The sequence below is a fragment of the Anguilla rostrata genome, chromosome 15 (genome assembly GCF_018555375.3).
Source record: "Anguilla rostrata isolate EN2019 chromosome 15, ASM1855537v3, whole genome shotgun sequence".
Classification (NCBI taxonomy): Eukaryota; Metazoa; Chordata; class Actinopteri; order Anguilliformes; family Anguillidae; genus Anguilla; species Anguilla rostrata.
The window spans coordinates 5,412,422-5,438,804 of record NC_057947.1 but is presented as its reverse complement, the minus strand read 5'-3'; the positions used below and the strand labels follow the sequence as shown (position 1 = coordinate 5,438,804).

Here is a 26,383-nt window from a genome sequence, read left to right as displayed (position 1 = left end):
CGGGTAAATGTGAAGGCAGCAGAGGCCTGGGACAGGTCTTCTCAGTAAGATTAAGACAATGTGCCGTTTGAGCTCATGATGGGTGGGCAGTCAATAAAGCAGGGAATTGTGGGTACTTATTTGACAGCACTATGTTCTCTCCAGGAGAGAGAAAGGGAGACAGAGCTAGAGTGAGAGAGAGAGAGAGAGAGAGAGAGAGAGAGAGATTCAGCTGCAAGTCTGCCCATTGAGCTTCAGTCTTCTTCTTCAGTCTTCTGAGCTTCTTCTTCCTCTCATGTCTGTGCAAGTCCAGCTCGTAAACGGCTGCATCATAGGAAGTCTGCATATCGTAGCATGCTTTGGACGAGAGCACGTGCTTGTCGTCACTGTCTCAAATCAACACTGATTGCGCAACCCCCCCCCCCTTTTTCTCTCCAATTTGGAATGCCCAATCATGCTCACGCTGCAGCGCTCTGTGTTGCTAAATCGGGGGAGCTCAGACAAGCATGTCGGAGCTCGTGCTGCTAGAAATGCCGCAGTTCGCCAGCTGGGCTCAAACGGATATAAGTCAAAGGAAGGCGTGTCGCGTGCAGCCGAACCGTGTTCAAATATAACAGTTAATGGCAAGAACGGTAATAGCACTGAAAGATCTAAACAAAACGAGGGTAAAGGTCACATGCAGCTAAATGGCCCAATCAGCAGCTACCACAATAACACAATAACATGATGACTCAACTGACACGTTCTCATGTCTTCATATATCCATCATCACAGGAAGCTTCACCCCCGTGCAATACCGTACATGTTGGTAAAGAAGAAAAAAAAACCCTATACAGTTTACATTGACTGTAATATTTCTGTCTCATTTTCAAGGACAAAATTACGTAAACTTAAATGTTAAAAGAAGGCCAACACTGCGAGGATATTTGTAAAAATGGTAAAATGATTCTGCACTGTCTTCAGTCTGCATTTACGTAGTGAGAAGATGTGTCTGTGGTAGAGAGTTGCTCTTCAGTTTGAGTCGCAAAGGTTGTGATTTGGTTATTTAAGACAGGGGGAACTCGTGCACTATTACCGCATTTCAAACTGCACTCCTCCATCCACATCCACCATCACTGGGGTTCTTTTCCCTTCTTTGTGTCGCACAGTGATGACATCACAGTAAGGAAGACTCCGCCTCTCTCTCTTCAAGGATGTTGATTCCTCCAGTGTTGATATGGGGCACATCCTGTTTAAAAAGACAGTGATGTTGCAGCCTTCACTAAGAATCCTCCTCTATGTGAGAAAGCACACCAGTTTAGCCTGGAGCACTGGCTGAACAGTGCAGTGTCCCTGGGGGTGACGGGGATGTCACATACAAACAGCACCCTCTACACTCTTCCTTTTAACAACTTGTCATTTTGTTGCCCATTGTCAGTCATTTATTCAATATAAACGATACATTTTTAAACAATACATGGCAATTGTAGAAATTAGGTATTTTCAACATACATACATACCTACATAAACAGACACATACTGTTCATATGTAATCTCATTTATACATACATCACTCTTACAATCTTCCTCTGGTACCCACAAAGCACACACACCCACAACCAAACACACATATTCATATTCACACATATAAACAAACAAACAAACACATAGACAGAGAGTGAGAGAGAGAGAGAGCAACAAGAAATCAGGAAAAAAATAAAAGCACAGAACTGTTCAAAGAAGGCTTTAGAATCACATTTTTATCATATCCAGGCCCATACAAGGACATGCATTAATATAATAAATACAATGAATAATAATAATGCAAAAAGGTCAGAATGTTAAAAATGCAGAGCCCCAATAGGAGCTGAACTGAAGCACAACGCAGTAGCTCAGGTAACCCCTGAACTAGTAGTGTGACTGGTGCAAATGAATCCTAATTAAACTTAAATAAATAAAAAGACAAATAAATTAATACTGTACATCTCACATCGAGGGACACAATGCTTTAGAGATACCATACAAATGAACTCCTGATCCAACAGACAAACAGATCAGTCCATTCGAAAAATAAATATGAAAAAAAGATAGAAATCACAAGAGCAATAACACAGCACTGCATACAGTATGAAACCAAACTGAAACCAAAACTGCACGGGGGGGAGGGCTCACTGAGCATGTGCAGAAGAGCAGAGGAGACTGAATAGGCATGTGCAAAGGGACAGAGGAGACTGAGCATGTGCAGAAGAGCAGAGGAGACTGAATAGGCATGTGCAGAATAGCAGAGGAGACTGAATAGGCATGTGCAGAAGAGCAGAGGAGACTGAGCATGTGCAGAAGAGCAGAGGAGACTGAATAGGCATGTGCAGAAGAGCAGAGGAGACTGAATAGGCATGTGCAGAAGAGCAGAGGAGACTGAATAGGCATGTGCAGAAGAGCAGAGGAGACTGAATAGGCATGTGCAGAAGAGCAGAGGAGACTGAATAGGCATGTGCAAAGGGACAGAGGAGACTGAGCATGTGCAGAAGAGCAGAGGAGACTGAGCATGTGCAGAAGAGCAGAGAAGACTGAATAGGCATGTGCAAAGGGACAGAGGAGACTGAGCATGTGCAGATGGCCAGAGGAGACTGAGCATGTGCAGATGGCCAGAGGAGACTGAGCATGTGCAGATGGCCAGAGGAGACTGAGCATGTGCAGATGGCCAGAGGAGACTGAGCATGTGCAAAGAATTATTACCAGGTGTCTGACAGTCGTAAAGATGTTTATTCCTTATTCCCTGTAACACCATTTCACTATAATTAATGTGAGTCTGTTCAAAGTGCCTGTTATTGTGGAGAGGGTGTTTGGTAGGGTGGCAGAGGGTGTCCCAACGTGACCCACTTCTGAACTGACGCTCAACCTTTCTGTTCTTTCAATGACGCTCTCTCTCTCTCTCTCTCTCTCTCTCTCTCTCTCTCTCACTCTCTCTCTCTCTCTCTCTCTCTCTCTCTCTCACTCTCTCTCTCTCTCTCTCTCTCACACACACACACTAGTTTTCCTGGTTTAACATAATGCGGCTCCAGTTCTTTCTCTCAGTCGTATCCATATACATAGACGCTACTTCATCACTGTTCACAGGCCTCCTCCATCCCTATCAGCATAAGGTCCTCCACCTTCACTGCGATCTCTGACAAAAAACTGCTCCGCACCCCCTCCCTTCACACACACCCTCCCCCCACTCACCACGCCCCCCCTCCACTCACCACAAACACAGAGTTTCTGAACCTGGCCACAGAGAAATTCCTGACGTGAGACTCCAGCTTGCTTCCACTAGAGTCCAGCAGAGGTGATCTGCAAAGTAACTTGTTCACCTGCTTTAGTAAGAGCGCAGTTTTACAGTCTGACACAGGGACAGCATGACAGGGCCCGGGACACCCGGTCCACTCAGTGAAAGTGCAGCGGCAAAGAGGGGCACAGGGCAGAAGAGAGCTCCTCCCCATTAAGAGGGAGAAGTCAGTCACGTGACCGGAGATTCCCTGAATTTCACAGGAAGTACTTGTAAAGTGATAAAAACACTTTTTTTTTTTTTTTTTTTTTTGGAACGCCCAATTATTATTATGGTTTACGTTGAAACTCAACTTCCAATCAGATTTGGGAAAAGCACAGATTTCTCACCGCGGTTTGCAAGCTGAGCTTCGCGCACGCACAGGGGCTGGAGCTCAGCAGACAAACCCGCAGACACTCGGGAGTCAGCACTGGCACAGACTGGACCTGAACCCAGACCGCAGGGCCCGACCGCAGGGGCCCGACCGCAGGGGCCCGACCGCAGGGGCCCGACCGCAGGGGTCCGACCGCAGGGGCCCGACCGCAGGGGCCCGACCACAGGGGCCCGACCACAGGGGCCCGACCGGAGGGGCCCGACCGGGACGAGCCACCCAGCGGCTCCATCCTATGCTATTTTTAGATAAAAGTGCTCGCGTTTCACTTCCTTTGTTCTGGTCCTAATATATACATATAAAGCACTGTGGTTCAATGAACAAAAAAGTGCATGAAATTAACAGACCAAACAGCTGGCATGGCATCTTAACATTAGAGGAAACACTTCCTTTCTTTTGCTTTTTTTTTTCTCTCCGATGCGGTCGTGTTGTTTTTGTATTTCCTGTGCGTGAATCTGAGCGTCTCGCAGATTCGGGTATAACTGGGTTCTGCTGAAAAGATGGGGGGGGGGGGGGCGGCAGGCGGGTAGGGGGCTTCCTTTAGGGTGTCCTGTGGAGGGGCGGTCCTGTGGAGGGGGAGCGGTCGAGCGACCTCAGCCGTGGACCCAGTGAGGGAGAGAGGCGTGGCAGAGAAAAAGGCCGGTCTGCAGTGTTGCTCTAACAACGAACACGACACAGTGGCCTGCAGCACCTGCGCGGGTCCAGCAGGGGGCAGCCTCACACCCGCATGGCGGGCCCTGCTGAGGCGGTCAGGGGCACAGTGGAGCCGCACTCATAGTCCAGGTCCACTACGGTGTGGGTTCCACTGACCAGCCGGCCCGGAGGGTACGACCGCCGCCCCTCCTCTCTGTCCCGAAAACTCTGGATGTAACTCTGAAAAAGAGATACAATAGAGTGAGTACAGAAAAACACAGTATTTCCCCTGTCCCACAGGCTGGCTCATTATAGCCCTTTCCCAATGTACAGCTGAACCAGGCTGGCTCATTATAGCCCTTTCCCACTGTACAGCTGAACCAGGCTGGCTCATTATACCCTTCTACCACTGTAGAGCTGGAACCAGGCTGGCTCATTATAGCCCTTTCCCACTGTAGAGCTGGAACCAGGCTGGCTCATTATAGCCCTTTCCCACTCTCGAGCTGAACCAGGCTGGCTCATTATAGCCCTTTCCCACTGTAGAGCTGGAACCAGGCTGGCTCATTATAGCCCTTTCCCACTGTAGAGCTGAACCAGGCTGGCTCATTATACCCTTCTACCACTGTAGAGATGAACCAGGCTGGCTCATTATACCCTTCTACCACTGTAGAGCTGGAACCAGGCTGGCTCATTATAGCCCTTTCCCACTGTAGAGCTGAACCAGGCTGGCTCATTATACCCTTCTACCACTGTAGAGATGAACCAGGCTGGCTCATTATACCCTTCTACCACTGTAGAGCTGGAACCAGGCTGGCTCATTATAGCCCTTTCCCACTGTAGAGCTGGAACCAGGCTGGCTCATACCAGAGAGAGACAGAGTGAGGACAGAGATAGAAAAGACAGCGGGAGGGAGTGAGAGAAACAGAGAGACAGAAAGGAGACAGAGACAGAGGGACTGAAGGAGAAGCTGAAAGGGACAGAGCAAGGAATGAGAGATGCAGAGACAGACAGAGAGGATGAGAGATGCAGGGACAGACAGAGGGGATGAGAGATGCAGGGACAGACAGAGGGGATGAGAGATGCAGAGAGAGACAGAGAGGATGAGAGATGCAGAGACAGAGGGGATGAGAGATGCAGGGACAGACAGAGAGGATGAGAGATGCAGAGACAGAGGGGATGAGAGATGCAGAGAGAGACAGAGAGGATGAGAGATGCAGGGACAGACAGAGAGGATGAGAGATGCAGGGACAGACAGAGGGGATGAGAGATGCAGAGAGAGACAGAGAGGATGAGAGATGCAGAGACAGAGGGGATGAGAGATGCAGGGACAGACAGAGAGGATGAGAGATGCAGAGACAGAGGGGATGAGAGATGCAGAGAGAGACAGAGAGGATGAGAGATGCAGGGACAGACAGAGAGGATGAGAGATGCAGGGACAGGCAGAGAGGATGAGAGATGCAGGGACAGACAGATGCAGGGACAGACAGAGGGGATGAGAGATGCAGGGACAGACAGAGGGGATGAGAGACAGACAGACAGACAGGATGAGAGATGCAGGGACAGACAGAGGGGATGAGAGATGCAGAGACAGGCAGAGAGGATGAGAGATGCAGGGACAGACAGAGGGGATGAGAGATGCAGAGACAGACAGAGGGGATGAGAGATGCAGGGACAGACAGAGGGGATGAGAGATGCAGAGAGAGACAGAGAGGATGAGAGATGCAGGGACAGACAGAGGGGATGAGAGATGCAGGGACAGACAGAGAGGATGAGAGATGCAGGGACAGACAGAGAGGATGAGAGACAGACAGAGAGGATGAGAGATGCAGGGACAGACAGAGGGGATGAGAGATGCAGAGAGAGACAGAGAGGATGAGAGATGCAGGGACAGACAGAGGGGATGAGAGATGCAGGGACAGACAGAGAGGATGAGAGATGCAGGGACAGACAGAGAGGATGAGAGACAGACAGAGAGGATGAGAGATGCAGGGACAGACAGAGAGGATGAGAGACAGACAGAGAGGATGAGAGATGCAGGGACAGGCAGAGGGGATGAGAGACAGACAGAGAGGATGAGAGATGCAGGGACAGGCAGAGGGAGGCGGGGGGGGGGGGGGGTGTCTTACGGGGGAAAGCACGTCCCCGTCGTAGCGGCGGATGGGGGTGGGTTTTCGGCGGTAGGTGGGCTCGGGGTGCAGCTTGGGGGCGTGCGTGTGCTGGGAGTGGTGGTGCCGTTGCTGTTTCTTCTTCTTCTTTCTTCCCTCTCTCCTCTCCTCCTTCTGACGGATCCGCATCAGCTGCACCCGTCGCTGCTGGCGACTGATTATCACTGAGAGAGAATTACCATCATTAACAACGATAACAATGATCATAATGGTCATGTTTTATATATCAACAGGACCAGGTCAAAACCTAGTGTATGGCTGGACCGAACCGGCCGACCAATGGTGTAACTTCATCACTCAGTCGCTCAGTCACAGACATGCGCGGTGTAACTCCATCACTCACTCACTCAGTCACAGACATGTGCGGTGTAACTTCATCACTCACTCAGTCACTGACATTCGCGTTTATAGGACTGGCCCCCGCTCTTGCGGTCCAGCCAAAAACACAATGAAGTACAAGTATCTCTAATGTAGCATTTTATGTTTTATGGAAATGATTTCTTCAGGAACAGAGAGGGAGAGAGAGACAGAGAGAGAGAGAGAGAGAGAGAGCGAGAAAGAGAGATAGAGAGAGAGACAGAAAGAGAGATATTCAGGACAATAGTAATTTAATTTCTTGTACTCTCAGTGCTCTCTCTCACTTGCATGGATACGGAAGTTGGAGCGTCAGCTATTTCCACAGTCCGGCTTGGAGCCTGAGACCTTGAGGGTCTGTGCAAGGACACGCACACTCACGTACTCTCAATAAACATGTATGACAGAGTCAGACACAACAGAGATAATCCGCAAGCCTTGGATCACTGAGAAAAACGAACAGGAAATTCGATTTAGACCACGGGCATCGGAATACAGTCCCGGAGGACCGCAGTGTCAGCTGGTTTCTGGTGTGTTTCCTGCACCAGCGATTCATTGAAGTCCTTGACCGGCTAAAGAATCCACAAAATGGCCTAAAATGGCTGCCGACCGAAAGGGAAACCCCAGAGGCCTGCGGAGCCTGGCGCGCGGCACGCCGACGGACGCGGACTCACCCTCCGTGTGCGAGTAGCCCTCGGCCGTCACCTTCCACTGGACGATGACGCCGAGCAGGGCGAGGGCGGGCCACAGGCCCAGGACGGCCCAGCTGAGCCAGCAGACGGGGCGGCGGCGGGCGGCCACCACGCGCTCGTACAGGTAGCGCACGGCCAGCAGCATCTCGGCGAAGTAGTCGACGGTGACGGCGATGACGGCGGCGCCGAAGGCGGCGGTGGAGAGCGTGGTGAAGCAGCGCTGCCACTGCAGCGTCAGCACGGCGAAGAGCATGCCCGAGCCCAGCAGCGCGCCCAGGGGCACCCACGCCGTGCGCGGGTGGTAGAACTCCTCCGCCACCGCCAGCCCGGCCACCGCCACCAGCAGGCCCAGCAGCAGGCCCACCATGAAGAGACCCACGCTGCGCACCAGCATGGTGACCAGGCCGCACAGCACGCCGATGCCCAGGCCGATGCCCGCGCTGGCCTCCACGCTCAGCTGCGTCTCCATCACGCGCTCCTTGTAGCACAGCACGAAGATGATGATGGAGCCGAACATCAGGCCCGTCAGGAACATCACCGCCTTGAAGCAGCGGTAGCCTGGAGGAGGGGAGAGAGGGAGGGAAGAGGGGGGAAGAGAAGTGTGTGAGAGGGAAGAGAAGAGGAGGAGAGGGAATGCGAGGGGCGAAAGGCGGAAAGACAGAATTAATATTTGCTCTACTTGAAGTCATACGAAAAGAAATGCTAAAACCATGAAGGCGAGGAGGTATCTGTCTATTCTACCTTATAATGGATGCACTCCTGTGCTCAGTGAACACTACTATCTCCCAGCATGCACTGCTCTCCCCCAGCATGCTCTGTTCTCCCCCAGCATGCTCTGCTCTCCCCCAGCATGCTCTACTCTATCCCAGCATGCTCTACTCTCCCAGCACGCTCTACTCTCCCAGCATCCTCTACTCCCTGTATCCTCTACTCTCCCAGAGTGCTCTACTCTCCTCCAGCATGCTCTACTCTATCCCAGCATGCTCTACTCTATCCCAGCACGCTCTACTCTCCCAGCACGCTCTACTCTCCCAGCACGCTCTACTCTCCCAGCATCCTCTACTCTCCCAGCATCCTCTATTCTCCCAGCATGCTCTACTCTCCCAGAATGCTCTACTCTCCCAGCATGCTTGTTTTACCGAAGAAACAGTAGATGATGCCGAAGACGCAGCACATGGAGCAGATGACGGAGGGGATGATGTCATAGCGGCGCTCGATCTTGTCCTCGCAGCTGTACAGGCGCTCAGGGCTCCAGGGAGACGGGAGAAGGGCCAGCTTGAAGGCCGGCGTCTGCAGCATCGTTGTCATGGTGACGGAACGGAAGGGCGCGCAGGAGTTCGGAAGCAGGGGCAAGGGGGAAGGGGGAGACGAGGACAGGGGTGGGATGTGGGGGAGATGAGGACAGGGGGGGGATGTGGGCGGGGTGAGGGTGGGGTGAGGGTGGGGTGGGGCTTGGGCTAGGAAGATTAGGAGGTGCTTCCCATCCAAAGTGATCCACCTGAACAGGATGAGAGGGAAGTGAAGTCAGGCATGCACAAAGCATTTCGCTAAAACAAAGAATCCACGTCTTTAAAAGCCGAAATTCATTTTACATCAGGTCTTTACTGCAGTATCTGAGATGCTATAGGCCAAAGGGCCTTTCTATTATTCAGTCCTGAAGTATGTCCACCTACAAATAAATGATTGGTTCCCGTGTGAATCACAAACTGAACCCAGAGAATATTCTGGAAGGCTAACGGTGAGCGAGAGAGTTTGCGGTAATACACCCAGCCTACGTGACTGCGTTCTGTGTCCCCGCACACTGAAAAGGAAAGAGCTAATACACCACAATTACCCTCCACTGAGCCAGACGTCCAAGATAAGCAAGAATGGGACGGGCCCCTGGAGGAGCAGCTGGAGTTCACTGCGTCTCTCTCTTCCAGCAACAACAGGAAGCAGTGCGGGGAAATGGAGCCATTATATCAGGAATCAGCTCTGGCACAGCCACAGATATCAGAGCCCGGAGCAGTTACAGTTACAGCGCCATGTAAAGACAAACTCAGACCCACAGCTGCAGTGCAGGTCACACACACTGCCGAGCTGGGAAATCAGACGGCTCGGCGTTTGACTGGTGCTGCCTTGCAGCAGCTGTACGGATGGATCCTTTCAAAAAATCACATGTGTGTGCGCAAGTCACCTTGGATACAACAGTCTGAGCAAATGACCAGAAATAATGTAACCGGTGCGCGTTCCAATGGGCTTCAGCACGAGTACGAAATGGATGCGCTTTAAAATGAGCGAGAGCAGAATGTCCGCTCGCTCAGGAGCGCTGCTCCGGGACACAGGACCGAAAAAAGGAGGGCGTCCCTCCGCAGGGAAAGAGCTCTGGGCCTTTTCTCCCTCCTTTCTCACTCTGCGAGTTCTCTATCCCTCACCTCCATCTCCTTCATAGTCCCTTTTTCCCCTTTTCTCTTGTCATGCTGCTGAAGTGTTTTAGTGTCAGTGCTGTAGATGACACAGTGAGTGTGTAGGTCAGTGCTGAGATGACACAGTGTAGTGTGTAGGTCAGTGCTGTAGATACACAGTGTAGTGTGTAGGTCAGTGCTGTAGATGACACAGTGTAGTGTGTAGTGTCAGTGCTGTAGATGACACAGTGTAGTGTGTAGAGTCAGTGCTGTAGATGACACAGTGTAGTGTGTAGTGTCAGTGCTGTAGATGACACAGGTACAGCTGTGTAAGTTCAGTGCTGTAGATGACACAGTGTAGTGTGTAGTGTCAGTGCTGTAGATGACAAGTGTAGTGTGTAGTCAGTGCTGTAGATGACACAGTGTAGTGTGTAGTGTCAGTGCTGTAGATGACACAGTGAGTGTGTAGGTCAGTGCTGTAGATAACAGTGTAGTGTGTAGTGTCAGTGCTGTAGATGACAGTGCAGTGTGTAGTCAGTGCTGTAGATAACAGTGCAGTGTGTAGAGTCAGTGCTGTAGATGACAGTGCAGTGTGTAGTCAGTGCTGTAGATGACAGTGGTGTGTAGAGTCAGTGCTGTAGATGACAGTGTAGTGTGTCAGTGCTGTAGATACAGTGCACTGTGTAGCGTCAGTGCTGTAGATAACAGTGCAGTGTGTAGAGTCAGTGCTGTAGATGACAGTGTAGTGTGTAGTGTCAGTGCTGTAGATGACACAGTGTAGTGTGTAGTGTCAGTGCTGTAGATGACACAGTGTAGTGTGTAGTGTCAGTGCTGTAGATGACACAGTGTAGTGTGTAGTGTCAGTGCTGTAGATGACACAGTGTAGTGTGTAGTGTCAGTGCTGTAGATGACACAGTGTAGTGTCAGTGCTGTAGATGACACAGTGTAGTGTGTAGAGTCAGTGCTGTAGATGACACAGTGTAGTGTGTAGTGTCAGTGCTGTAGATGACACAGTGTAGTGTGTAGAGTCAGTGCTGCAGATGACACAGTGTAGTGTGTAGTGTCAGTGCTGTAGATGACACAGTGTAGTGTGTAGTGTCAGTGCTGTAGATGACACAGTGTAGTGTAGGTCAGTGCTGTAGATGACAAGTGTGTAGTGTCAGTGCTAGATGACACAGTGTAGTGTCAGTGCTGTAGATGACACAGTGTAGTGTGTAGAGTCAGTGCTGTAGATGACAGTGCACTGTGTAGCGTCAGTGCTGTAGATAACAGTGCAGCGTTTAGAGTCAGTGCTGTAGATAACAATGCAGTGTGTAGAGTCAGTGCTGTAGATGACAGTGCAGCATGTAGAGTCAGTGCTGTAGATGACAGTGCAGCGTGTAGAGTCAGTGCTGTAGATGACAGTGCAGCGTGTAGAGTCAGTGCTGTAGATGACAGTGCAGTGTGTAGAGTCAGTGCTGTAGATGACAGTGCACTGTATAGAGTCAGTGCTGTAGATAGCAGTGAGCGTGTAGAGTCAGTGCTGTAGATGACAGTGCAGTGTGTAGAGTCAGTGCTGTAGATGACAGTGCAGTGTGTAGAGTCAGTGCTGTAGATGACAGTGCACTGTATAGAGTCAGTGCTGTAGATAGCAGTGAGCGTGTAGAGTCAGTGCTGTAGATGACAGTGCAGTGTGTAGAGTCAGTGCTGTAGATGACAGTGCAGTGTGTAGAGTCAGTGCTGTAGATGACAGTGCAGTGTGTAGCGTCAGTGCTGTAGATGACAGTGCAGTGTGTAGAGTCAGTGCTGTAGATGACAGTGCAGTGTGTAGTTTCAGCATGTAGCTGTAGGCGTGAATATTCAGCATCAGAGAGAACAGAGTGGTCTTGGGTGTTAATGAATGAACAGTTTCCACCAGAGATCAAATTACTAGCAGATGCTAATGGAGGGCAAAGGAAGCGTGAATGAAAATCATGTGAAGGTGTTAAACATACCAAAAAAAACCTATTATGCTACTATTATCTGAACCTCCCACTTCCTGTCCGTTGTCATAACAACAGAGGAATGCTGAATTATGAACACCTTCAGGTTATTCAGGACTTGGCCAATGACAGAGCTGCATAGCACCCATAGCAACAGCCTAAGAGCCAATCAGCGACCCTGCCTGTACCTCTCAGGTTTTTTCTCTACCGCAGCTTCAAGACCCCACGTTCCCTCCATCGACGAGACAGCGCATGTAAACAATGGATCTCAGAAGTAGGCACGGTCTGTGCCAGTACACCCCAGAGACTGCTGGCCTTCACTGCTCGTTTGGTAACGCGCGAAAGACACATCAGCAGGCACTACAGCCGTACAACTGTTTCAGGAACAATTTGTGCGAGTATCTGGGTGAGAGAGAGAAGGAGAAAAAGAGATCGAGGAAACAGTGAAAGATGGAGAGAGGGAGAGGAGAGAAAGACGTAGAGATAGGGAGAGAGGGGGGGGAGAGAGAAAGAGGTAAAAAAAAAAAACGGAAAAGAGAAAGAGAGAGAGCAGCCTTAATAGGATTATGCGCAACCTTCTCCGTTTTTCCTGGCTGAGCTCGTCCTGTACTCTGAGCTTTAAAGGGCAGAGCACACCAGGCCCTGTGAGACAGGAAGAGACCCCCCCCCACCCCACCCGATGGCCCCCACCCACCCCACACCGCCCACTCCACACCACAGAGCTCGTCCCTGTGAGAGAGGGACTGAGCAGCCAGGCCAGCCTGGCCCCGCCAAAAGCCTCCACAAGCCTGTTCCCACGACCACCCGCCAAAAGGACGATCGCACTGTTCAGCCTGCTTGTCCCCCTGCAGCGCCTCGGGAGCCGACGTCACGATCGACCGCTACTGACACGACGCGCCCCCTGGTGGTTAACGTTGTCCTCCGGTTAACGTTCCGGAATCCGGAAACATGGCCCCCCGCCATAACCCCGCTGTGGACCCTGACCGCGCGCCGGCAGGTGGCTGGCTCGGCTGACCCCGGTGTGGCTGAACAAATGCAGCTAATGATCCTCACGCTGTGTCACACATTAACGCACCATCAAAAGCAGAGCTGCAGGTTCAAGCCCCAGGGCAGCAGCTGCTGCTACTGCTCGCTTCTGAAACTCGTTGGGAAATAGAAGTTTCCAGAAAATATGTCTGCTCATGAAAGTAATTTCGGAACAACCAGAAGAACACCTGAAAGTGCCTTACAATCAGCGATTTCCCCTTATATAATGCTAGCACAAATGAGGGTTTAGTCAGGAATAACCATGGGACCAAAAGAGAAAAGCAAACTTTTTGGAAGACGAGATCATGGCGATGGTAGAGGAGATTGAAGACAGGCAACACGTATTATTCGGTGGACTAAATAGTGGGTTGACAAACAAAGCCAAACGGGTAGCTTGGGAGTGTGTCACCACTGCAGTGAACGAGGTGGGGCAGCAAAAAGCTAATGCAAAGTTCACCACAGGCTTGGACGCATGTGCGTCCCAAACTGCAATACCCCTACATGACCAGCAGGAAAATCACTTGCGTCAAGTCTAGGCTTTGCGTAGAGATAAGATCATTTCCACGTCAAAGTAAGGTTTTATAAATAACTACTTATACGTGGTTTTCTGCGTAAGTCATACTTAAGATCAAAATTGATCGTACGTACGTTTTATAAATGAGGCCCCTGAACCGACCGCAGGAGTCCGTTAGCCAATGAGACGGGGCATATCGGCTGACTGACACCGTCCCTCCCTACGGCAACTACCCTGACTTACGTACCGCTAGAAGACAAGCCCAACGGTGCGAGGGGCTGAAAGACGAGCCCAAAACACGTTCCGATAAAAGCCTTCTTCTGTAATTATCTCCCTGGCCTAGTTTCACCAGCGCTGCTGGAGGACGAGGGGGGTCTCCAGGGAGACGTAATCAAAACAACATTATGCAACAATAATTCTCATACTGTGTTATTCACCTCATATTCACAATGTAACTTATATAATGAAAAGCAAAAAGAAAACACTGAAAAATGTTTGATATTTGTCCCATCCGTGATTCCTGATTTTCCCTGGGTTCTGCAGGTCTGAGGAATGGATTGATTCTGCAGCCGTCACATCAGCTGAAGCAGAGGAGCACTGGATGTTCCCGTCGAGGGCAGGGAGAGTGTTAAGACTGACTGACTCCTGTGGAGTCACATCTGGGGTAAACCTGGCTAGGATTGAGTGTTCCTGGCTCCTGGCATCAACTGCATTAGAGGGCACTGCTGGCCACCCCCCAGCCCCCCCAAGTGGGTGTGAAAGTGCTTGGGGGGGGTACTGCGCATGTCTGGCTCTTAGTGGCGCCCTGCTGGCCTTGCAGATGCTCAGAGCAAAAACAGTCAGAGAGCATTCAAACCCAGCGTTCCGGGAAACCACTATTCCCATCCCAGTATTACCACATCCAACCCACCATTACATTTTTTAATTCCCAGAGGTAGTTTTATGAATATACTGTGTACATAAATAAAAATGTCTGCATCTACCAGAATATCCCCTTTTTGTTGCAAACTCAAACCATACTCATTGCACATTTGTTCGGTAGCACGCTGTACTCATTCCTCAGTTATTTTATATGGAAAGTAATGTAGTCGCTCTGATAAGGCATCTTCTGGTTGTTGTGTGAAAACCAGTGTGTGAGCAGCAATTTTCAAAACTTCAAACACAAACTCCAAAAAGAATTTATCCCTCCACTCAGTACAATGATGAACATCACATTCATTTCTACTCTATGTGTTGGTATTATAAATGCACTGGCCCATTATGTTTGTGTTGACAGTTGGCAGTTTGGTTTGGAATTTGGCTTCAAACCAGGAGGTTCTGGGTTTGAAAGGTTCCACATAGGAACAGATGAAAGTGAAAGAGCCTGCTGAAAAACTCTACGCAGGAAGCTCCGTCCGCTGGCAGCCACGGAAAGGATAAATCACGACTCGCTAGTTTTCGCAGCTTGGCGCTGAAAGGAGCTCGCTCGGTGCACATGCTCAGTCTCCCACGGCGACGGGGCGGGCGGCGTTCTCCGCGGCCATCGGCCAGGCCCGCGTCACGCTCTGCCACACGGGTGCCGAGTGACATCAGCGGGCAGCGCGCCATCTTGTCACCGCGACAGACGCCGCGCGAAAGCGCGTCGTGAGACCCGGGGGGGGGGGGGAGCGGCGTCAGCGCTTTTAGTCACGCCCCGGTCCCCGCCGCCCGTCCCCACCGCAAGCTGGCGGGTCCCGCCCACGCCCTGCCGGTGACTCACACCCAGGGCCCCACGCTCCCCGAACCTGGACCGGTCCCCCCACAGCTCTCATCTCCAGAACAAAGAGTCATTCACGAAATGTGTGTGTGTGCGTGCGAGTGTATGCAGCAAACGTGTGCACGTGTGTCTGCGTGGGCGAGCACACAGTGGGAACCAAAAGTCTGAGGACGCGGCCAAGTCCTGGTTTGTTTTCATTATTTGTCAAGGAATAAATGCGATCGTGATACTCCGAAAGCGCTTGTTATTCGAGAGCACATTATTCTGAGTAAGGGGGGCGTATCAGGACAGCAAATCCCATCGCGGACACTGAACCCAATCCAACATTTCTGGGAGCAGGAAAAGGGCCCAACATCAATAAACCCCAGCAGATCATTTATGGGAAATGGAGAGAAAGTGCAGGAATGAAATGGAAGAAGAGGCATTGCGTAAGCTGGTGGAAACAGTGCCAAGCAGAGAGAAGACAGTAATCAAGGAGGAAGACAGACACACCAAGTACTACACATTTTTGACTTTCAATATTTACCTACACACTTTTTGACTATAAAATAATGTATTCTGGAATAAGAAGTATAAACGGAGAATCATAATTGTATTAGTCATTGATAAATAATGAGAACAGCTCTCAGATCAGCTCTTGGTACAGTCCTCAGACTTCTGGTCCCCGTTACGAGAGTGTGTGTTCGTGTGTGTTCGTGTGTGTTCATGTGCATTGGGTTCCATGAACGCAGCGTGCGCGTGTACCTGACTGTGTGTCAGCCAGGGCAGTCACGTTGTCTGGCTGCTCCTGCTCATCATCACCGTGCCCCTCAGCTGCTGCTCCCAACCTGCTCCTGCTCATCATCATCGTGCCCCTCAGCTGCTGCTCCCAACCTGCTCCTGGCGTGTCATTACAGCGCGTGGTCCCTGCGTCTGAGTCAGGGAGGTGCGGTAAGATGCCACTGAGCACGTGCGGCGATTTCACCTGCCGCCTTCCCGCTGACGTTCTGCCAGTGATTTTCCACAACGTCACTGACGCACACGACAGTGCGGGGCGGAAAACAAACAGCTGCCAATTTACTCATCCAATCTCTCAATCCACATCTAAAATGCGCTGGTGTCGTTCATGACGAAGTATGAAGCGATCACGGTTGCGGCTAGTGCTTCTGTCCACATTTCTGAAATCTTTTTTAAGTTGCCAATTCACAGTAAAAAAAAAAAAAAAAAAACTACATATTAAATAACTGTATCAAACAGTTATTTAATGGAAAAAAAGACACTTCATTTTCTGAAACAATGACTTTGGTACGGTGGCCTACAGGGACGATCGCAATTCAAGAAAAGAAAAAAAGCACAAACATAAAGGGAATGGCCTCCAAAAAGAGAAACGAAAAGAGGAGAACTGCTGCAAAGCCAGCTGATATAACAGACGTGCTCCACGCCACTTAGGAGGAGCAGCACAATGGAGCGTACCCTCATACAGAGAGGAGCACGTTATGAGCGCATTGCGCCTGGCAGAGAACGGAGATGCGGGTCAGTCACTAACGTTAGTTTAGTTTCACGCAGCTAACTGCTGTGAGGTGACGCAAACTCGCTAGTTAGCTAACGTACCCACCGGAGTCGCTAGCCAGCATGGTTATTTTCATACCGTCTTCCCCTCAAGAGTGCATTCCATTGCGCAACACATGCTAAGTGCCTTGGAGCATTTCCTCTGTATCAACTGGTTCTGCCGCGATTCCCCTCTTCGCATTGCTTTTGGAGCGCAGTGCTTTCATTTTTGAAGCTCAACAGTCCTTGTGGGTCACCGCACTTCGCACTAGGTTTGTACTAAATACTTGCGGTTTTGACTGTTTATCATTAGCTAAATGTTTGAAGCGCAAATTACAAAAAGTGTTCCTTGCAAAATATCAACTTTACAGTTATTCCACTCCAGTATACAGTGGACCTGTGGCCGTTATTGTCCCTGTTAGTGTAACAGCGGTGCGACTGCATGTGGCCATGGGTCCCTGCTCACGATGTCATTGGTTTTTCCTCCCCGCATTAAGACAGTGATCAGCGATGTGTTTCACCATCGACGACTGCTGCCTACAGTGCATTAAAAGACGTGAAAGAGACAACTGACAAGCAATTCATTACGCATTACATTACAAGCACTTAGCAGACACTCTTAATCCAACACACAGGAGAGAAGATCCGCGGAACCCTCGGGAATACAAACGCGCGGTATCCAATCAGCACAGCCGACGACCTGAACAATCGCAGCCAACGATGCCAGCGTCCGCCTCGGCGGCGGAGCGAAGCTGGCAGTCCGCAGCCTCGAAGCAGCACGCGAGGCGTCCAGCTTAACCTGGCGCCCGTCTCACTGAAGTCTCAGCGGTAAAGACCCAGCCAGGCTTTGTGCTAAGTGCAGCAGTGCAGTGGAGCTGCTTTCACACCCGTTTCACTGGCGGCTCAGTCAGGGACTGGCCACTCCTGTTAGGGTACGGCACTCAGACTCATGGCAAGGGGGAGGGTGGGTGAGGCCTCAGTGTGAGGTGCGGCAGTGGCCCCCAGGCCCTGCGAGTCCCGCACCCTCCCACTGCAGCCGGAGCCACGCAGGGCCCCCTGCAGATCCTCAGACTCAGCAGGGAGAGCTCCCCGTGCAGCTGCCGCACACTCACACAGAGTTTGTCCCTGCACCCAGCTCAGGGGGGTAAAGGCTACATCCAGTCCCTGCTCCCAGCTCAGGGGGGTAAAGGCTACATCCAGTCCCTGCTCCCAGCTCAGGGGGGTAAAGGCTAGATCCAGTCCCTGCTCCCAGCTCAGGGGGGTAAAGGCTAGATCCAGTCCCTGCACCCAGCCCAGGGGGGTAAAGGCTACATCCAGTCCCTGCACCCAGCCCAGGGGGTAAAGGCTAGATCCAGTCCCTGCTCCCAGCCCAGGGGGTAAAGGCTAGATCCAGTCCCTGCACCCAGCTCAGGGGGTAAAGGCTAGATCCAGTCCCTGCACCCAGCTTAGGGGGGTAAAGGCTAGATCCAGTCCCTGCTCCCAGCCCAGGGGGGTAAAGGCTAGATCCAGTCCCTGCTCCCAGCTCAGGGGGGTAAAGACTAGATCCAGTCCCTGCACCCAGCTCAGGTGGGTAAAGACTAGATCCAGTCCCTGCACCCAGCTCAGGGGGGTAAAGGCTAGATCCAGTCCCTGCTCCCAGCTCAGGGGGGTAAAGGCTAGATCCAGTCCCTGCACCCAGCTCAGGGGGGTAAAGGCTAGATCCAGTCCCTGCTCCCAGCTCAGGGGGGTAAAGGCTAGATCCAGTCCCTGCACCCAGCTTAGGGGGGTAAAGGCTAGATCCAGTCCCTGCTCCCAGCCCAGGGGGGTAAAGGCTAGATCCAGTCCCTGCACCCAGCTCAGGGGGGTAAAGGCTAGATCCAGTCCCTGCACCCAGCTCAGGGGGTAAAGGCTAGATCCAGTCCCTGCTCCCAGCTCAGGGGGGTAAAGGCTAGATCCAGTCCCTGCTCCCAGCTCAGGGGGGTAAAGGCTACATCCAGTCCCTGCACCCAGCTCAGGGGGGTAAAGGCTAGATCCAGTCCCTGCTCCCAGCTCAGGGGGGTAAAGGCTAGATCCAGTCCCTGCTCCCAGCTCAGGGGGGTAAAGGCTAGATCCAGTCCCTGCTCCCAGCTCAGGGGGGTAAAGGCTAGATCCAGTCCCTGCTCCCAGCTCAGGGGGGTAAAGGCTACATCCAGGCCCTGCACCCAGCCCAGGGGGGGTAAAGGCTACATCCAGTCCCTGCACCCAGCTCAGGGGGTAAAGGCTACATCCAGTCCCTGCACCCAGCCCAGGGGGGGTAAAGGCTACATCCAGTCCCTGCACCCAGCCCAGGGGGGTAAAGGCTACATCCAGTCCCTGCACCCAGCTCAGGGGGGTAAAGGCTACATCCAGGCCCTGCACCCAGCCCAGGGGGGTAAAGGCTACATCCAGTCCCTGCACCCAGCCCAGGGGGGGTAAAGGCTACATCCAGTCCCTGCACCCAGCTCAGGGGGGTAAAGGCTAGATCCAGGCCCTGCACCCAGCTCAGGGGGGTAAAGGCTAGATCCAGTCCCTGCTCCCAGCTCAGGGGGGTAAAGGCTAGATCCAGTCCCTGCTCCCAGCTCAGGGGGGTAAAGGCTAGATCCAATCCCTGCTCCCAGCTCAGGGGGGTAAAGGCTACATCCAGTCCCTGCACCCAGCTCAGGGGGTAAAGGCTAGATCCAGTCCCTGCTCCCAGCTCAGGGGGTAAAGGCTAGATCCAGTCCCTGCTCCCAGCTCAGGGGGTAAAGGCTAGATCCAGTCCCTGCTCCCAGCTCAGGGGGTAAAGGCTAGATCCAGTCCCTGCTCCCAGCTCAGGGGGGTAAAGGCTAGATCCAGTCCCTGCACCCAGCTCAGGGGGGTAAAGGCTAGATCCAGTCCCTGCACCCAGCCCAGTGGGGTAAAGGCTACATCCAGTCCCTGCTCCCAGCTCAGGGGGGTAAAGGCTAGATCCAGTCCCTGCTCCCAGCTCAGGGGGGTAAAGGCTAGATCCAGTCCCTGCACCCAGCTCAGGGGGGTAAAGGCTAGATCCAGTCCCTGCTCCCAGCTCAGGGGGGTAAAGGCTAGATCCAGTCCCTGCACCCAGCTTAGGGGGGTAAAGCAGCCCGTCCCAGCTCAGGGGGGTAATGGTTAGAGCCCAGCACAGTTCAGGGGGGTAAAGGCTAAAGCATGTCCCAGTTCAGGGGTGCAAAGGTTAGAGCACAGCTCAGGGGGGTAAAGGCTAAAGCATGTCCCAGTTCAGGGGTGTAATGGTTAGAGCCCAGCACAGCTCAGGGGGGTAAAGGCTAAAGCATGTCCCAGTTCAGGGGTGTAATGGTTAGAGCCCAGCACAGCTCAGGGGGGTAAAGGCTAAAGCATGTCCCAGTTCAGGGGTGCAAAGGTTAGAGCCCAGCACAGCTCAGGGGGGTAAAGGCTAAAGCACGTCCCAGTTCAGGGGTGCAAAGGTTAGAGCCCGTATGAGTAAGTGACTGAATAAGGGACTGAGCGAGCGAGCGAGTGAGTGAGTGAGAGACCTTATGTTCTCTGAGCTTCAGACACAATCTAGAGCATCTACTGTCGAGTAAAAGACAACAGTGCAGCGGATTAATGGGATTATAATTGACTTTCTTTCCCTCTCCCTTTGCCTCACTCCCTCCCCAGGCCTGTTTCCCTCTCTCTCTCTCTCTCTCATTTAAAAAAAAAAAAAAGAACATCCTCCTTCCTCGCTGAATTAGATTCTGGCCACTCAGGAAAGCTGCTGCAGTTATTCTCTTTTCTAACCGTGGTCGCGTATCGGACACGGCCGCACACTCCGTTCCACACAGAGCGGTGCCATTCCTCGTCAGCCCCTCCCCCCGCCCCGCCCCGTCCCTCTCCCCCGTTAAACGCGGTCACGTCCCGCAGCCCGCCGTCTCGCCTGCTCTGCTAAACGAGGTCGTTTCGCGGCTCGGCAGCCGAGCATCAGCAGCTACGCGCAGCCGTCAACGGTAAAAACGAACGCTCTGATATTTGTCGACGTCCAGACCGTTCACTCACTGAACTACGGGGCTCCTGATGTGTTTACAGAAATACGCACACGAGCGCATGGGTGTCCACACACACACACACACACACACACACACACACACAAACAAACAGGCAGGCACACACAATCGCGCACGCTCTTACAAGCACACGCAAAAATGGTAAATCGTAAATGGACTGCATTTATATAGCGCTTTTATCCAAAGCGCTTTACAATTGATGCCTCTCATTCGCCAGAGCAGTTAGGGGTTAGGTGTCTTGCTCAAGGACACTTTGACATGCCCAGGGCGGGGTTTGAACCGGCAACCCTCCGACTGCCAGACAATCGGTCTTACCTCCTGAGCTATGTCGCCCTTCAAAAAAACACAAACACACCGAGTCAATATCAACGATGACCATTGACATTGCCCGAATACAATTTTGCGATTTACCTGCCTTTTCAAAAAAATGTTTTTTTTTTTTTTTAAATGCCACAGTTAATATGGTGACAGAGCAAGATCTGGAAGCTCGGGACAAAAATTTGAAGAAGACAGGCCATCAGAGAAATGCTTCACACCGCCACCAACGCATATCATCTCAGACACAGCCTTTCGGTCAGCGTTAACAGACAAGGTAAACACAGCGGTTGCCAGTAAGCACGAGACAACGGTTATCCCCCCTTCATACATTTTGCAACGTCCATGTCACCCAGGTCAAACCTGGTCTAACTCGCCTGTCGGGTGAACCCCTCACGGGCAGTACTCAATGATTGGAATAAGAACTACTCCCCAGAGAAAATAACAGACCACCCACTGCACTGATGACGTGCTTAATGTCAGGACAACCCTGTTGCAGGACGGTTAGCACTCTTGCGTACACCCCGCATCTCAGCACCCAGCATGCCCTGTTCTCCTTTCCCCATTCCATTACAGATTTCAACTCCAATCACCCTCCCTTCGCTGTATGGAACCTGAGCGCAGCACGTTAGACAAACAGACGCAGACGTGCACACACACACACCACCTCTCACTGATAAACACACAGACCACCTCCCTATGAGATAAACCCACACACACCACCTCTCACTGATAAACACACAGACCACCTCCCTATGAGATAAACCCACACACACCACCTCTCACTGATAAACACACAGACCACCTCCCTATGAGATAAACCCACACAGACCACCTCTCACTGATAAACACACAGACCACCTCCCTATGAGATAAACCCACACACACCACCTCTCACTGATAAACACACAGACCACCTCCCTATGAGATAAACCCACACACACCACCTCTCACTGATAAACACACAGACCACCTCCCTATGAGATAAACCCACACACACCACCTCTCACTGATAAACACACAGACCACCTCCCTATGAGATAAACCCACACACACCACCTCTCACTGATAAACACACAGACCACCTCCCTAAGAAATAAACCCACACAGACCACCTCTCACTGATACACACAGACCACCTCCCTATGAGATAAACCCACACAGACCACCTCTCTTTGACAGACAAACAGACAGACAGACAGACAGACAGGCAATCGAACAGACTGGGCAGTAAGTGCACAGTGTTTGTCGTGCAATCTTTTGTCTAAACAGCCTTGAAACAAACATGGGCAACATCATAAGGACTAAATGTCCACACAGTACAATCCAACTATAAGTGCTATGATGCCATATTAGGCATGAGAACTTAATGATAAACAGTATCTACCTGATGTAATCACCTTGGTTGGTGGGACCGTGACATCATAATGTTGTGAGAACAAGAAGGTGTTCAATATGCTGAGGAGGCTGTGAGCATGTGAGGCTGTGACAGTGGCATTTACAGACTGGAACGGTTTGTGTTTGTGCCTTCTGTCAGTTGGCAAGCAGAGCATCTCCAAGTTCTTGTCTGTTCCCATGCTTCTCATCCCTTTCCAACAGAATGGTACAGTCACGACCGGACAAACTGGCATGTGCGCTCATACTTCTAGTTTGAGTTCTGTGGGGAATACATAAGAGATGCACTGTGTAATGATCTTTGTTGTGTTCCGTGTCCGCAGAGTATTGGTGTTCAGCCATGAGTTGGTGCTTTAGCCTTAAGCAACAAACTGGGGGGAAAAGAATGGCTGTAAAATGCTAGCCAGACGCATGCTGCCTGTAGACTATGAATGGTCAACTAAACATGCAACCTCCTTGCCCTCACCCAAAGGCACCCCTCTGAATTACCTGCCATTTTAAAGCATTGCCCCTTTATTTCCACCAGAGGAAGACTGACGGAGACCGGGTTTGAAGACTGACAGAGACATGATTGCGGACCTCCGGGGAAGTGTTCAGGCGGGGGGGGGGGGGTGGGAGTTCTGATCACGGACTGAAGGGAAGGGGGGGTCTCAGGACTCATTTGGGGGGCTGGACTCCCCCCCGGCTCCACCGTAATTCGAACCCTCCTTCCAGACAAACATGAAAGGGAATAAACGCTGCCTACAGTCTCGCACAAAGTGCACGTGACCAAAAGACTGCACAAGTGCAGATCCCGAGTCCGCTGCGTTGGGACCGTGCCAAATTTGACACCCATAACACTGTCGTATAGCTAGCATGCATGGAAATGGTCAGATAAAGTCCAAAGCTCCAACAAAGAGAAAATGTATTTGTGAAAACACTGTGAATTTATGACTAAATGTAAACGAACAAGTTCTCAACAGAACACCAAAAACTGAAGGAATCTGAAACAATATCCCCATTGCTAAGATATGGAACTTGTTACGAACACACTGGCCTATAAACACATACTGCACACGGGGTTCGGCTCTCTTGTCAAATTCGTTATCACCATCGAAGAGACGGTGAATAATTGGGATGTACATTAAAAATATTATTAAATTAGCTGTCAATTCATCAAGGGAAATGCTGTGCTATTAAGTACCTTCTTGTGGATACCCCAAGTATGTCGCAATGGCGGATCGTTTAAACTAGATTTTAAATTGCTCATAATTACTGCTGTGTTTAGAAGACCAATTGTTCCACCGCACTGTATCGTTTACTGTTCTTTCCTGGTTATTGTATCGGCACATATGTACACATGCTCACTATTAGTTAAATGCCATTCCATCCTATGTTCCCAAGAACAGAATCGCACAGCTCGGCTACTCACCCGCGCTACGACTCAGCATCCGAGAGGTACCACACACCGCAGACAGTTATGTCCTCCGCGCCCGCCAGCTGGATCAGAGATCGCCCGTCTCCGCACGGCCCGCTCCCCATCCTACAGTGCAGTCAGTCAGAGCTTCAGCATGGCGCGCTTCTCCGCTCGCTTTCTCCAGCGCAAAGCATCAAAGCAAAAGACCCTGACTGTTGTTATTGTACTGGCGCTCACACAGCGGTGACCGTCCTCTAACTACTGAGTCATAACTAGCCATAGACTGTGGACTGAAAACATGGTGAAATAGCGGGGCATCCGATATCTGACCTCGTAATCTGGTTCTAAATATCGATATAAGATAATAATGCTGGCTGCTTTATAGCCCACGTTCACCCAGCTTGCATGTTCTGCCAACAGCCACGGACGTCAGAGCACGCGTCTCAGTCCAGTAGCCCCGAGTGATGATGTTAATTACCTCACACGGTTCGGAGTGTACCATTATGCGGAAGAGGGGCTAAGGATGAATCCGGGCGAAGGCGGCACGTGTTGGCCAGGAGAGATGATGATACGCCAGGGATTAACATCACGGCTCCATTAAACGTGCCCTTTATGCAATATATTTGGACACCAAGCTGTGTGTGTGTGTGTGTGTGTGTGTGTGTGTGTGTGTGTGTGTGTGTGTGCGTGTGTGAGCCCCTGGAATGGCTCTGTTTATCAAAAGCATGCTGTAAACTGGAATAGAGCATTAGCTATGTACCTTAAATGTGTTCAACAGAAGACATATTTGAGGGAGCTGAAGGCTTGCAGCTATAGGGATCAGAGATGTTCAGTGTCTTCTGTGGAATTGTGTACGGTTTGTCTACAGCACGGGAAGAGGGAACCGACTGCATCCAAAATATCATTTGCACTGCAAAAACCAAAAAATAAATCAGTCTTAACAAGGATTTTAGTCTTATATTTAGATTCAAAAGATTTCATATAATCATGTCACCTTCAGAATTTTGCCATTAAAGGAATTTCATTTATGAATAAACTTAAAAAGCTAATATTTCTAATGTGAGGAAACAAAATGTAAGCTCTTCAAACTAAAACATTTGTCAAGAGTCTAGACAATCTTTTGTTTCCCCAAGTGTGCTCCTTCCAACCACCATGCCCTCACAACACCCCCCCCCCCACCCCCACACTCCCACCCCAAAATCCCACTGTCACCCCTCAGAATTATCTGCCACTTAAAAGGAATATCTGTTCCCATGCACTTATTTACAGAAGAAAATGGCTGACATTTGAGTACTGTGAGTAGTCAGTTGCTAAACCTGCAGTACTTGATCTCACTATTCCATTATATTTCTCTCCGGGTGACCTGTATCAAATCAGCCTGCTAGAGTTGGCAGTTATATAGTTGCCAGTTGCCTACTTATATGTGAGCTGCATATGTGGAGTCAGCAAAAGGTGCTTCTTTTAAGAAAAAGAAGTTCTTTGACAGCAGGTGTGGTCCAGGCAGTCACCTAAATCTGCGCAGATTCCAGTATTCACTGTGACATAACGCGCAACTGCACCAGTATAGCATAACACGATAGAAAAAGAGTTTATATTGTAGCAGGTCACCCGGCTTTGGCGGATAATGAGCCAGCCTGGTTCAGCTCTACAGTGGGAAAGAGCTATAATGAGCCAGTATGGTTCCAGCTCTACAGTGGGAAAGGGGTATAATGAGCCAGCCTGGTTCAGCTCTACAGTGGGAAAGAGCTATAATGAGCCAGCCTGGTTCAGCTCTACAGTGGGAAAGGGCTATAATGGCCACTGTTCCAGCTTACAGAAGGAAATGACCTGGTTCAGCTCTACAGTGGGAAAGGTTAATAGAGCCTGCAGTACTGATACTATTCCAGCTCTATTCTCAGTGGGAAAGGGCTATAATGAATCAGCCTGGTTCAGCTCACAGTGGAAGGCTATAATGAGCCAGCCGGTTCCTAGCTCTACAGTGGGAAGGGCTATAATGGAGCCAGCCGGTTCAGCTCTACAGGGAGAAAAGAGTTTAATGACAGCTGGTTAGTCTCTGGCATCAGGCTAAACTGGGCGGTCCAGTTCTCATTGGAGCTATAATGAATCAGCCAGTTAGCTAACAGTGGAAAAGGAGTATAATGAGCAGGTCAGCTTTGGGGATAATGAGCCAGCCTGGTTCGCTCTACAGTGGGAAAGGGCTATAATGAGCCAGCCTGGTTCAGCTCTACAGTGGGAAAGGGTAAATGAGCCAGCCTGGTTCAGCTCTACAGTGGAAAGGGTTATAAGAGCCAGCCTGGTTCAGCTCTACAGTGGGAAAGGGCTATAATGAGCCAGCCTGGTTCAGCTCTACAGTGGGAAAGGGCTATAATGAGCCAGCCTGGTTCCAGCTCTACAGTGGGAAAGGGCTATAATGAGCCAGCCTGGTTCCTGCTCTACAGTGGGAAAGGGCTATAATGAGCCAGCCTGGTTCCTGCTCTACAGTGGGAAAGGGGTATAATGAGCCAGCCTGCTTCCAGCTCTCCAGCGAGAAAAGAGTATAATGTTGGTTATTTTAGCCGTCAGGACTGTATGAACTCATTGATGTTATCAGGCACATTTGATAAGCTGGTTGAAACAT

General features: G+C 50.9%; 1 protein-coding gene across 1 annotated transcript; it reads right to left on the bottom strand.

Moving 5' to 3' along the window:
- Window positions 1-1,377: 1,377 nt before the first annotated feature.
- On the bottom strand, window positions 1,378-24,641 carry LOC135240648 (transmembrane protein 198-B-like). The gene is made up of 5 exons (XM_064310425.1): window positions 23,782-24,641; window positions 8,637-8,995; window positions 7,480-8,055; window positions 6,413-6,615; window positions 1,378-4,526 (listed from the first exon to the last, which is right to left on the bottom strand). Exons 2-5 carry the CDS (start codon window positions 8,803-8,805, stop codon window positions 4,371-4,373), a joined length of 1,104 nt encoding a protein of 367 aa, XP_064166495.1. The 5' UTR covers window positions 8,806-8,995; window positions 23,782-24,641; the 3' UTR covers window positions 1,378-4,370.
- Window positions 24,642-26,383: the final 1,742 nt, after the last annotated feature.

What these genes read in the sequence shown, in the direction of transcription:
- LOC135240648 (XM_064310425.1), bottom strand. Translation starts at nt 8,805, where the DNA reads ATGACAACGATGCTGCAGACGCCGGCCTTCAAGCTGGCCCTTCTCCCG. An exon ending in GGGCTACTCGCACACGGAGG is followed by an intron (nt 6,616 to 7,479) that starts GTGAGTCCGCGT and finishes ATTCTCTCTCAG; the next exon opens with TGATAATCAGTCGCCAGCAG. An exon ending in ACGGGGACGTGCTTTCCCCC is followed by an intron (nt 4,527 to 6,412) that starts GTAAGACACCCC and finishes TCTCTTTTTCAG; the next exon opens with AGTTACATCCAGAGTTTTCG.